General features: G+C 39.3%; 1 protein-coding gene across 1 annotated transcript in view; it reads right to left on the bottom strand.

Annotated features, from left to right (window-relative positions):
* The window catches only part of Tafa1 (TAFA chemokine like family member 1), a 479,506-nt gene that overhangs the window by 107,301 nt on the left and 357,806 nt on the right, over positions 1 to 14,399 (bottom strand). Inside the window, 2 exon segments of the mRNA XM_034512001.2 lie at positions 12,589 to 12,621; positions 12,624 to 12,737. Of these exon segments, the coding sequence (XP_034367892.1) occupies positions 12,589 to 12,621; positions 12,624 to 12,737 (147 nt within the window).

Here is a 14,399-nt window from a genome sequence, read left to right as displayed (position 1 = left end):
CTTAACTAATACATCTACAACACAACTCCTGTGTCTAAGGTTCAGGGATAATTTCAGAAGAGGGAGTGAAAAGATTGTAAAAGCCATAGGAACAGGAAGTTTGTTGAGAGATTGTATCTCCTAGGAGTATCAGAAGCTACACCAATGACAATGAAGTCTCTCCAACACGGCTGCCTAAAGCAGAAAGCAGAAGAAACAGTCTTCCCCAGGGAAAAGCATACTAATTGTCTATCCAATACCATATGGTCAGCCCTGAAGATATATACATATAAGTACCATTATGTAGATTGAAAAGTTTGTATTTATATATTTAGGAACACTCACATATACACAACAATAAAAATCAAAGAAAAAAGTCATGAATTTCAAAGAGAAGAAGGGTAGGGCATGTAGAGCAGTTTGGAGAGAGGAAAGGGAAGGGTGAACAGATGCAATTATATTAAAATCTCAAAATATTTTACAAATTTTTTAAAAGTAACATAATGGGCTTATTTTGGCTCACAGTTTCAAGTGGGGCAGTCATAGCAGAAGGAGTTTGAGGGAGCTAGGGACACGAGTGACATGTTCATAGTCAAGGAGCAGCAAATAATGAATGCAAACACCTGATTTTAATTCTTTTTCTCCTTTCTATACAATACAGGATCTCAAGCTAGAGAATGGTGCCATCCACAGTGGGCAGGTCTTTCCATGTCAGTTAACCTAATCCTGATCGTCTGCTACAAGCATGCCCAAAGGTCCATCTCATAGGTAAATCCAAACCTCATTAAGTTGACAATTGAGGTTAACCATCATTCTCTCTGACAAGGGTAACAGGGCACATGAGGTCTAATGAGAGTATTCTACCATGCTTTTTGTTTGATTGGTTGCTTGGTTTTGGCAGGATGAGACCTCAAACCCATCTAGAGGGTCAGAAGAAGGTGGTGCATGAGATTTCCTTTCTGACTCCTTTGTACATCTTGGAGCCCAGGTCCCTCACTCATCTCATTTTCTAAAGATGATATATGTGGGATAGAAAGGCTAGGAGGTTTTGAGGTGCTGGTGTTTATGACTCCTGCTGGAGATGTAATGTGCAATATGCTATCTGCTGTTGATAAGTGGTTCTCACTAGAAGTCATGGGAGAGGACACAAGGTGTGGGCCTAATAAATATGAGTTCTTGTAGCAGAACTGGTCCTATAGGTAAGGATAAATAATCTTCCATTGCAGGCAGGTAGCCAGGGTTCTAGATGACCATATTCCTATCAGTGAGGCTATCTTGCCTATCTGGCTCAGCTCATAGAAGCCTGAAGGAAGTGGGGGAAGACAATAAAACCTGCATTTTCCAATCTTATATGTAAATAGCTTCTGAATGTAGATATTTCTGCCCTCTGCTGTCTGGTCAGCAAGTTTTGCAACTCCTTGTTACAGTGGTAAAGAAATCTTACAAGAAGCACCTAAGGTTACAGCTTCACTTACAGTACAGGGGGATGTAGCCCATTGTAGTTGGGAAGTCTGGGGGGCAGGAATGTGAGGCAGTGAGTAACCTTCCATCTGTAGTTCGGAAGCAGTCAGCAATAGATGGTGGTTTGCCTTCTTTTTATGTGGTCTTGGATCATAGCCTGGGAAATGACATCACCCATATCACAGGTGGGTTTTCCTACACTCACTAGCCTTATCTAGAAACTCTCACTCATAGGCAAGTTTAGAGGCTTGTCTCTTTGATGTCAAGTTGGCAATTATTATGAAGCATCACAGTGGGCAATTCATGCCCTGTTTGGGTTAGGGGTAAGCTTTCCAGAGATTTAAGAAGCCTTAGAAGATGAAGGAAAGTATTAATTTTTTAAAGTAGTATTCATCTGTGTGAATTTATATGTAGGTGTCAGAAGGGGGCCAGCTGTACTGCTGTGACCTTAGTTGACATTATCAGAAGGTATCACATAGAAATATACTACTATCCCCGGCAGTGTCCAGCAGTGCTGCAGAGGACAGGAGCATAGATTTTCCCAGAAGTGTGAAATAATTCACAAGGCTTGCTTGTTATTCATACAGAGGACATTAATAACACAAGACCCTGAATCCCTGCCTTCTCAAGGCTGGAGCCCAGCTATAGGAATGAGGAGCTGGCTCCTTAGTTTGAGGGTAGCATCCCCTCCCTCTCTTTGGGAAAGAAAAAGAATTGGTTAAAAATGAAATTGTATCCAAGAATAACAGGTCTATGAAAACACCTGGGCTCTTTAGAGATAAATGATAACCAATGACATGGAAGCTGCTCTGGGGAAAATACATTCATTTATGAAACTGAAATTATGTGTCGCCACATTTATAGCAGGTAGGCAACTGGCAGGGATTGGGGGTATACCATATCATAATCTGTCTCTCTCACACACGTGAACACACACACACACACACACACACATATGTGCACACATTATGCACATGCACACATGCCTATATATAAACAAATGCATGCATGCAGACCTTATGCTTCAGGACATATGTTTTGTGACTGCTATGTTTGAACTTGTATGCATGCACCAAATGTAATTTCATGCATAGCTTTCCCTCAGAGAACCAAGTTCTCTGGTTTCTTGGCTGCCGTCTAGATCCATGGATCCAACATGTGTGAAAATGCAAGAATTGAAATGCCCAAGAACTGTTGTAAAAGTAAGCACAATAGCTATAACACATTCAGTTTCTATTATGTTCTCCAAACATCCAGCCTCATTACAAATTTTCCTATTTATCATCCTCCCTTTTCGTGAGCCACACAGAGAAGAGTGACTAACTAATTGAGTTTGTAAGCCGTTTGTCATTGAGTATGATTTAAATGTAATTTTTTTCTCCTCCCTCCTTAAGACTGAATATTACCAAACTTTTCATCCCTGCCTACTTGATGGATGACACTGCATCTCAGTGTTTAATTTACATTTCTCTAAATGAGTAATGTCCAGTAATTTTTTATGCTTGGCAGTCATCTCTATTTCTCTTTCAGTGACTTACTTGAGGTATAACCCTCTGCTATGCTATAACACTGTAGGCACGGATCATCACTATATTGAATATGATAATATTTGATTTATAAAGTTTTGTATATGTGCATCATAAGCCTGTGTGTGCCTAATTATTTTCTGTAAGGACATACAGGAATGTAATAATGGTTACTTTTGGCAACTACACTGTAACAGGGAATGGGGGAAGGAGAAATCCTTTTATTTTTACTCTTCCTTTGATGCACCTATATACATAAGTTTCTTTTGATAGCTCTCATTGACAAATAATTATGTATTATATGGGGTACAGTGTGAGGTTTTGATATATGGTTGTTCTATAAATTATACATATACATATTTCTGTATGTATCATGTTGACTATTACTTTACATTGAAAAGTACATTATGAAATAATTTGCTTACTAGCAGGCGAATAATAGAAAAATGACTATGTAAGTCACATGCCACTCATTTTATTGTTTTTATGGATTATACAACAGTAACGTCAGTGTGCCAGAGACTTAAGTGCCTATAAGGAAGAAAGGAGGCTGAGGGAAGGTGTGGTGTGCCATCAAAATACAATTCCAAACTTATGCTACTTTGTTGGCCTAAAGACTGGTATGTGGATGGTACTTTTGTCCAGCAGTAACTCCTTGTACAAACTGGGAGAGGAGAATAGGAAGAACATAGAGAATAGAACAGTGGCATCTGATCTGAGAGCACTATGAAAAGGAGCAGATACAGAAACTGGCCTTTAGTTGAGGGATGCAAAAATTCCTCCAGGCTTGTGATTATCTCCTCCCATTTCTCTTATAGATGCTGCTCCCGGGCAGGTTTTGTTCTGAAGTTGGGGAGTCAATGCTGTGTCAAAGAGAACTTGTATATGATTTAGAAGCTACATCTGCAAGTGCCCCATTTTACTCATGATGCCACCCAAGACTCACTTCTAATGGAGCAATGGGGTCTCCTTTCAGAAACGACAGCTCTCCTTCCTGAAGAAGTCAATTGAATTTGGTGGTTCTGTCTACTAAGCAAGTTGGAGTTGCCCTTCTAAAAGCAAGAGAGTGGTCAGAAAGAAATGATGGAGAAGGGCCTCTGTAAGCCATCACATTAGCTCCCTCACATGGCGCTGCATTGAGTGGATGACAAGCAACAGTGAAGAATCCCAAACAGGTTGTTTCTTCATCACTAAAATATTTAATGTTGTAAATAAAAGCAAGCAATTTTTTCATGTTATCTTTTGAAAAGTCTCTAGATGATTTGCCAACTGCACCTGAACCTGACATGTTAGTGAGATATTGGACATATGAGTACTGGGACCAGCTATGCACTGTTTGGCTGGCTGGTCCAATGAAGAACTCTGAGCCACAGGCACAGGAAAACAAACACCAAACTATAGAATCTATAAAATCATGGTCTTGTGTATATATGATGGAGCACATGAGTCTATGTGAATGCTTGTAACAAAACAAAAGTTTATCGTATAAATCATTTGAGTTATACTGCAACTTTAACAAGCTACTTGCCTGCAGAACTTGTAGTACAATATCATGGTTTGACAGACTACCATGGGGTTATTTAACGTCAAATTGTGGTGTGTGTGTGTGTGTGTGTGTGTGTGTATGTGTGTATGTGTGTGTAAAACTTTATTTTATGGAAAATTTTTCTACATTTAAAATATATTTCTATTCTCAGGCTCTTTCCCTACCATATTGTGTTTTGAGATTAAGATGATATATGTCAAGTGTGTCAAGAAAATTCTATCATATCTTTCACTCAGAATCAATTTCCATAAACCGTTTGTAAGAGTTCTGGTTCTGACTATCATATAGCACAACTGCATGGGACTGTGCAAGTACAAATATAAATCTGTCAAGTAAAATAGTTTGAGACAGGAATTTAATATGCAGCCCAAGTCAACCTCAAAATTTTGATCCTCTTACCTCAGCCTCCTGAGTTCTATGATTATGAACATATATTATCATGCCTGTTAAACTTTTCTTTAATTGTTATAAACTGTTGTTTTATGACCACAGATAAGTGTAGTCTTTGTTCATCAAGAAAGCTCTTTACAACAGACAAGGGACCACTATAGAAAACCACAACCAGCCAAAATACAGAGTTCTGGATGTGAGTCCTACAGAATACCGCTTTAGAATACTCCCTTATCTAAGGCTAAAGAAACATTCAAGAAGAGGGGGCAGAAAGATTGTAAGGGCCAGAGGATCAGAGAGTTTGCCCTGAGATTGTGGCTCTTATGCATTTTTTAGCAAAAATCAAATGTTGTGGTAATTTAAGTCCCACTAACATTACTGTCTAAATTTGAGCTGAACACGGATGCCACCAATAGACATGGTAAAGTGGGCAGAGAAAAGTTCATGGGGTCTCATTATACACAATGAACAATGGGCAGCCAAGGAAAGCTAGGAGTGGAAAAGGTGTTCCCCAGGGAAGAGCACACCAAATGCTTGTCCACTACCAAATGGTCAGTTCTGAAAACATACATACAAGAAACACTATACAAACTAAACAGTTTATATTTAGGGAGATATATGTAGAGACACACATGTATAATAACAATGAGTGAAAAAAAAGAGATCATGAATTTAAAAGAGAGAGGGGGTATATGGGAAGGTTTGGTGGGGAGAAAGTGAAAGGAATATTGTAATTTTATAATCTCAAAATAAAAACAGCCCCCATTTACTCCCTATACACACACACACACACACACACACACACACACACACACACACACACACACACACACACAAAACATAACTGACTAAGACCAGTTCTTCAAGACAATGACTGAAGCTATTTTCTGGATAAATCTGCCTAGTGTTTGTGTTTAGAGTCTGGAACACCCTGACTAACTCACACTCTTTCCATTCCTCCCTATGCCCTCCCCTGCGTGTCCTTTCTCCTCATGCCTGCCCATCTGCTAACCTGGGAGAATCTTTGTGTCCTTTGCTGTCCTTCTGTCTACTTGTTCTTGTCATATAGGTTTATGATAATCCAGTAGCAAATTGTGGTGACATATAATGGCTTGTTTGTGTTCAACATGACTAGGAATGTATTGACTGTTTCATTGTATTAACAAAGAGTTTTAAAAGATCCTGGGATGTTCATTGGTGAAGGCTACAAAGGTTTCCAACAAAACCTTGCTTCTGCACTTCTCCCCATGCCTGGTGACAGAAGTTAAGAATGAAGACCATAAGAGCCTCAAGTCAAAATCACCAGGAACAGATGTCACTGAAACAGTCATCCTTTTCTCTGGATGAGAAGAACAGTGTAAGAATTAAAAAGTCAAATCAGACTTTGACTAATCAGGATTAAGACTAATGTCTACAGTCTACAATGTGTTAAAAGCTTCCCTATTAACCAGTAGTAGATCTTTCCCTCATATATTCACTCAAATTAAAATAGATATGAAGATCTAAAGAGAGAAATGTGTATAAACATTTCAGTATAAAACAGATGCTCTGATCCTTCCCTAAGCACTCACAGGCACATGCACACATACTCACATGCACACTCACGCACACACACATATACACTGCAGTGATGCCTTGAATAGTATATCCTTACTCATTATACAGAACTAACAGCATTGTTTACGGAAGCACTTCTACCTACTCTATGGCAATGACCTTGGACTGCACAGTCCCTATCATATACAATGGGAGGAAGCAGGCATTGCCCTAAATATATGATATTTTGTAGCGTTTGGCTGCACTGCCTTTCCCTGTTCATTTAGAGAGTTTGCCCCTTACTAGAAAGCCTTTGAAGCTAATACTGATGCTGATTTAACTATATTTGATGCATGGAGCTGTTGTGGCTTGTATTTTGATGTTAATTCTGCTTTCCTGGCAGGGGCTGCAGACAAGGAGTGAATCAGTATACAGGTGACTTCTTGTGAACTTTCTGCCCATCTTAATTTGTAAAATAAAGGCTGGAGCAGGTGGCTGGGCAGTAGAAGGGGAGATGGAGTGGAAAAGTTTTAGAGAAAAGAAGAGAGAGGAGGACAAAGAGGAAGAAAGGAGAGGAGGGGAGGGAGGCATGATGTCTGTGGATGTCACCTTCCCTCATGTCTCTAGCAGTCTTAGGTAGTTATTCATATCAAGGTTAGATAATTTGGGATAACAATTCTAATTGTGTGGGCATCTTGTGTATTGAGTATTTGTTGATATATATATATATATATATATATATATATATATATATATATATATATATATTTGGTTAATCTCAAGCATTAAGAGTCTTCTTTCTATCGGGAACTGCAAAAATAGCGGTTATTGTCTGAGGTTGAGCACTATGAGGGTGGTGGAGTTGACCCAGAGCCCATGCCTAGAACCATGGATGCCACGGAGCTGACATGCAGATGCAGCAGCCACACCATCATTTCATGGGTCCTGGGCCAGTACCACTGGCCAGCTAATGCCACCATTAGTGCAGGAACTTAGAGTGGGAACATGGCAGCAAGGCCAGGAGCTAGCTTTATGGGTTACTTTTTCAACTACCTCCTACAACATGGGGCCTTCTGGAGCTCCACAGCCCAGGCTGACTTCCCTCTCTGACTCTACTAGTTGTATGACACTGAACCAGTCATCAAAGCTCTATGCCTTTTTATCTTATGAAAAAATAGAAATAATAGGATATACCTTACAAGGCTGGCCTTAAAATTAAGTACACTGACTCATAGTACATGGAAGAGGTATATGTGTTAAACCATTAAAATTAATCAGCGTTGTTGTTATTATTACCATATTTCATTATTTTTAAAAAATTAGACTGATACTATTTTATGCCTTGGTGGAATGCTAAAATTATATTCTATAACTTCAGAAGTCCCCTACAAGGTCAGTTTTCAGAGTTGTATAACCCTTGCTTGAACAAATTCTTCCCTTATATAGATATGTTTACTATATGTTTATCATCTTCATATTTGCGGATGTGTACTTGATTTATTTTAGGCTCTGAGAAGCAGTTAGAAGTACCTAAAAAGAAAAATTACAGTTTTAGTTTGTTCTGATCATAATCCAAAGTAAGATTTTAAATTTACTTTAATTATAGGATTAAATGGTAGATAATATGTCGCAACACATTCCTTTATAGAATTCCTTCAAGAAGCTGTTACATCCTAAGCATAGGGACACGGGAGTGATGATTTTATATATACTTACAGATAGCTGTGCCGTAATTTGGTGAATGTGTATTTTGGAGGTTTCAGTTATTCAGTGATCAGATATTATTTTAAAACTAAACAGACACCACTTGACATTTTTCCTCAAATGCACAATAGACTTGGAAAACATGGCTAAGATTTTACTTTCAAATTTCTCCTTTCAAATAATCTGATATCAGATTTTGAATCTAAACTAATAAACCACATGCTTCATTCCAAGTCATAGCTACTCTGCCTTTGACAACAGGATAGGTGACAGCTGACCTTAACGTCAGAGGAGAGGAAATAACAGCATTCAGACATTTTCCGTGGAAAATGTACTGTGTAGGACTGTGTGCTCAGGACAAATGTGGAGCATGCATGCAGACATCAGCAACTACTGCCCTGGAGGGAGGCTCATGTCTATTACCTTTAGGAAAGTGAGTCAGGGGAATGCAAAAAAGATGCTAAGTGTGTCAAAGCAGAGGGCAGTCAAATAAATGATGGTATAGTTCCCATTGAGAATCTTATTTAGTGATTAGAAATTATGTTTGGAAGAATATGTACAAGCATGGGAAATATTCATCACATATTAAGTGAAATCAATATTATAGCATTTAAATTTAGTAAATGTCTCCTTTGTGCTTTTACTCTTAAGTGTCGGCCTTAGACCAAGAGGCAGTCATGCAAAGCATCACCATCTCTGGGAAATGCTATCACCAGTGTTTTTAATGTATGGATAGTGTATATCTGCGCCTTTAAAAAAAATTCCTACAATGAGTTTGGACTCCTGAGGGAAAATTTGTGATATCCAGGATGATTGGTTGGAAGAGATTCTCAGAACACATGGTGGCCAAAATGTCTCCAAGCTACATTTACAGTAAAAACAGTAAAGAGTTTTACAAAGTTTTGTAGGTTGGTATCTCTAACCATTTTCCACATGTGCTAGTAAGATAAGAAATAGAACCTATAATTTAGAGAGCATTAGAGGGAAGCCAATGTGGACATCATATCACAAGGATAGTTTTACTATTCCTCACTTCACCATCAGGAGGCAGAAATCCTTCTCACCCTCACTTTGGTGGAGAGAACACACTGTGGTAAGACTTACTTTTCAAAAGTCATCCTATTGGGACCAAGTACAGCAGGGGTTCTGCCCAGGTGTAATATCTCACCCCAATTCTAGTCACTACATCAAAATGATTGCTTCATATTTATTTTTCATATAGAGTGTTAGATTCTCCAAACAAACTTAATGATAGCAACACGTAGACTTGTCCATGCAAGCCCATAAATTTGAGAATGGAATGTTACTTATATATGCATTTATTGGCTTTTGCTTGGGAGATAGAGGTGGCTGTCCTTTTGTTTGGAATAAGCACACTGAAGGTAAATAGTTTCCAAAATGAAATAAACTCTTAAGTAAAATATTGCTGTCATATATGGTTTATCATCTAACACAAAGACAGAGCCAAATGCCATTTCTGCTTCGGTCAGCACAGCCAATTCATTGTTTTTCATCCAAAATCTGAAGGCAATTTCATCCTAGGTCATCAGTGACAAAAATTAATGGGAATTGGGATGGAGATTTTTAGTTAACAATCTCAATGCTTTCTTTGGCCAAGAACATAAGAGACAGTGATGGTTTTATGCTGTAGAATGCCTCCTGCCTTCTTGGATCAAGAGCTTCCTCCTAGAAAAGGCCAACAATGGCTTTAGTAGGTTAGCTTCCTGCTGTTGGCTCACTAGCAGTGCTTCATGGTATTCACTGTGATACGGAACAGTCTGAATCACAGTCCAATTGAGTCAACCTCAATACCACTGATATTTCTGTTCTATATGTATCTGGGGTCGGGGGAGTCCAGTGTACTATAGAGGCTTAGTAGTGGTGCCTTGGTCTCTATCCACTAGAAACAAAGAGTAGTAATGCTCCCACTACTTTGATAAGTAACTAGAAGAAAAATGTCTCCAGATATTACCTCATGACTCCTGGAAGAAAGTATTCCAGTGCAGAACTGATGGCACCGTTTTCTCCAACTTGGCCTAATCACATAATTTGAGACAAAATTGACTTTCTTGGGATTGGAAGTACAGATGTGCTGGCCATGTAAGCTTGTTCCTATGGCTGTAGTTGACCGGGCAAAAGATGCTTTCTTGACCCAAGCTGGACCAATATATTCTGTTGTCTCAGAAATCATATTTACAGAATATTCATTAAATATTCTTTATGAAAGCTTTACTCTTATGCAAGTGAGACCAGAATGGAGTCTTCCACATTTCTAATTCATATGAGAGTGTTCATGGAAATGCTTGATGAGGAAATTGAGCTCTACAAGAGTATGAAGTAAACAAAGACCAGAAATCAAAGAAAAATGGTAGCAGCTACCTAAAACAAATTCCCTGTGGTTGGTTAAAGCAGAATTGTTTTCACTTTGTAAAATATCTTATATTTTCTTCACCATAGCTTCTCTCTCTAATTACCTACTGATCCATAAAGAAAAATACAAAGCACAATTGTATCTAAAAAGTATCCTCAATCCTGAATATCTAGAGAAAGAAGGGTAGACCTAAGCCAAGAGATACACGTTCTCAGCACTGCCCTATGACCCTTTACAAATGGGTCAGTTCCCTGATTCCTAAATCTTTTGGTGAAAAATTAGGAGATCAAATCACACCTACACCTTTAAATTATAGTAACTGCAGAGAACCACAGATTCACTGCATGGCCATAGTATATAAGATTATCTTAAAGGTGGCAACAAGATTTAGGATTAAAGTTTGCTAGCCTGGCCTCAAAAGTCAGACAAGAAGTGATTTTCAAAGCATGTATTAAGGGGTTTATCCTACTGTTCTTACTCTGTTTCTTTATATTTGCATTGGGAAGAAATTTGAGCTTCCTCTCGTATGCAGCCTTGGACAAGGCCTCTGATGACTTGTGCCTATTTGTCTTCATGTTCTAGCAAATTACCTTTACACTGAAGAGGGTAGAGTGGTGTAACCAATAGAATAGTAACAGAATAGTGAAGGATACGTTCTGAGTTTTAACATTAAAGACATTGGAGCTTGTGTGGCTTTTCTTACAGATGGTCTGGGAAAACCTACTATCTCTTGCAAAGATACCAAGATTAAAATGGAGAGGTCTGCATGGTGGAAAACAAAAGCATTTGCCAACAGCAGTACAAGCAAGCCATTGTGAAGCTGTTCCCCACCCTCAGTCAACATTTTAGATCTCAGTCACAGCTACATGGGAGCTTTGGAACCAGAATCTCCCGGCTAAGTTTAATTCTTGATCTACGAGCATGATAGGATAATTTTTAGAACTTAATTCAGGCTATTTATTTGAGACAAGGTTTTGCTTAGCCTATGCTGATCTTGAACTTTCGGTGTAGCCAAGGATGACTTTGGACCCCTATCACACCTCTTAAGCACTGGAATTGCGAACATTCACAACCACACCATGTTTATGCCATGTTGGGACTGAACCCATGGCTTTGCACATGGTGGGCAAGTGTTCTACCAACTGAAGTACAATCTTCAGCCAATGCCTGGTATTTCAGCTATTAAATTTTGGTGTCACTTATAACAAAGAAATAGATAAATCATATAACTCTAGTAGGATTTTTGGTCATTAGATAAAATCATGTGAGCAATAGGTACCAGATTTTGGCACATAGGAGCACTCAAAGCAATGGTGATCATTCACACATATATCTATAGCAACTAGAGTAATACCTGGCAGTGCTCACTAAATATCTTTTAAATAAATATTAGGTACTGCAACTTCTGTATCAAAATACCTACACAGGCTCAAGCAAAATCATTGCCCAGTAAATATTTCCAAAGAAAACCATACATTTCTTGTCCTAAAATTCTTTTACTTTAATTTTCTTTTAAAATATCAAAATAATTCTATCTCCCCCCCCCCACCAAGTCAGGTGTGTGTGTGTGTGTGTGTGTGTGTGTGTGTGTGTGTGCTGCTATAACAACACATGTGACTAGGCAATTTACAAACATAAACTAATTCCCATAGCTCTAGAGGCTTGGATATACAAGATCAATCCATGAATTATCTGGTGGAGGCCTTTGGTAATATATCACCACACAGTGGTAAACTGAGAAAGAAGGGTACAAGAAGGGGCTGAATTCACCCATTTAAATGGCATTAACCTCACGTATAATGGTACAGCCCACATGGCTCAGACACCTCTCCAATGCCTCACCTTTCTGCACCCGCAACAATGGCAGTTTTCAACATGGGTTTTATAGTAGACACTCAAACCTAATACTAGAGGAACCAAAGTTCATGTCTATGCTGAGTTCCGGCATTTGATTGCACAGCACTTTCTATATGGCTCATGCATGGTCCAGAACCACAGTTAATTTACACAAGAAAACACATGTGCAGTGAACACATGACCTCATGAACAAACCCTTATTTGAGAGTGCTAAAAACTATTGCTCACATCCACACAGGAAGGTCGGTTCTTGTTGTCCCAGCCACTTTCCCAGGTAGACAGGAACACTTCACTGTTTGTGACCGCTCCTCAATGCGGTTCTTGTTACAACACCTGTGAGCTGCGATCACTTCACAGGTCCCTCCTTCTGGCAAGAGAATAAAAAGAGGACCACCTATTAGACCTAACCAAGGATTACTTAGACATATAAGAATACACAGACAGGTTTGGAGGAAAGGACAGAATTATAGAAGAATCCTGTGAAATCCGTTGCTAAACAGCTCTCTTTTGCGATCCATACAGCCTCAGAGAACACAAGCATCTCAGTGCTGTACTGAAAACAGTGAAGAACACCAGCGAATTAATGGGCATCTCAAGATGTGACTATTAGGGGCTGGATGTAATAGAAATCAGTGGAGCAGCAAATGCCTGCAGCTAAAAACGCCAAGTAAAGAGACCACCTGATTTAGATGCACTGTGCCGAGCACTCTTACCTATCCCTATGTGGCATTTAAGATTCTCTGAACACCACTACAGATGAGCAGAAGAGAACGCCAGTGATGCAGAACCCACAGTGCTAGGAAAGTGGCCAGGATACTGTTCTCCTTTCCCATTGCTGCCCGTGTCAAGGGGGCTGAGATGAATGAAATCTAGTCTGGAATCATTGCCAACCCAGGCCGCATGCACAAAGAAAGGGAATTTCTGGAGGAAATTGGTATGTGCTTCCCATGGCATGGCTACTCTCAGGACTTGTTAGGGCTCACCTAGGAGTATCAATGTATACGAGCATCTTCATGGATTTCACCGTAGTAGCTCCTGCATAGGTGGGCTTGCTGGCTCACTAAAGGTGGTGAATGTCAAGTTACTCTTTTGCTTTAGAAATTGTTGTTGTTTTGTTGGTTTTTTGTTACACTGCCCATAAACTAGTCATCGTTTTTTTCACCAGCTTCCCAAATTATAGCTATTCATTGCCATGGCTAGGTTGGGCCAGTTCCTCTACCTGGAAGCAATGAGCTTTTCCACGTTATGAAATATATCAGGAATTAACTTTCCTACTTTCAAACTTTTAAATTCAGAGACAAGGGTTTTTATTTTTACCAAAATAGGCTCCTGACTTCAGAGTTCTTGACTTTTGGCATTCAGTCAGCAGAGATGACAAGAATCTCTTCAGCAAGTGGTCAACATGTTGATTGTGTTATAAACGCTCAGGGGAGTGTATACTATCTAGATACATAGAAGACATATAGGGGCACATAGGGAAGTGCAAAAACAGAAAGATGTCAGGGGAAAGAAAATAATTAAGGCAGTTTGCTCTTTTGAGAACTTAGTAGCAACACCGAGCTTTAGGTACAGTGGGACCAGGAGCATGCTTGGATTCTCTCCAACTAATAAATGGAAAGTTTACAGACAGTTTGGTGCCTGGGATCACTGGGGCAGGCAAGATGCTACTTGCATCCTATGAGTAGACGGCAGGGATGTCATTAAACATCCTACATGCTTATGACAGCCTGCTGCAGCAAGGGAGAGCCTGGCACAAAATATCAACAGTACTGAGAAACCTTTGTCTACCTTTGAAGAAACCCAGGTGACCCAACATAAGGTAATTAGTTCTGTCTCCTGTGAAAGAAATGAAGAGTCAAAGTTTAGCTCAGTTAATTTTCATTTTGAATTTTCCTCTGTCTCTTTAGTATTTGACGGTCTTAGTTTTCTCATCTCTAGAGCGGGAATAGCTAATCACCATACCTGCAGCCGAAGCTGTGTGGGCAGAAACAAGAGAGAATAATGTAACCTACAGGTGTTACCAGTGAGC

This window comes from Arvicanthis niloticus, chromosome 9 (genome assembly GCF_011762505.2).
Source record: "Arvicanthis niloticus isolate mArvNil1 chromosome 9, mArvNil1.pat.X, whole genome shotgun sequence".
NCBI lineage: Eukaryota > Metazoa > Chordata > Mammalia > Rodentia > Muridae > Arvicanthis > Arvicanthis niloticus.
Note: the sequence above shows the minus strand (reverse complement) of the source record. Positions and strands in the feature narration are given on the sequence as shown.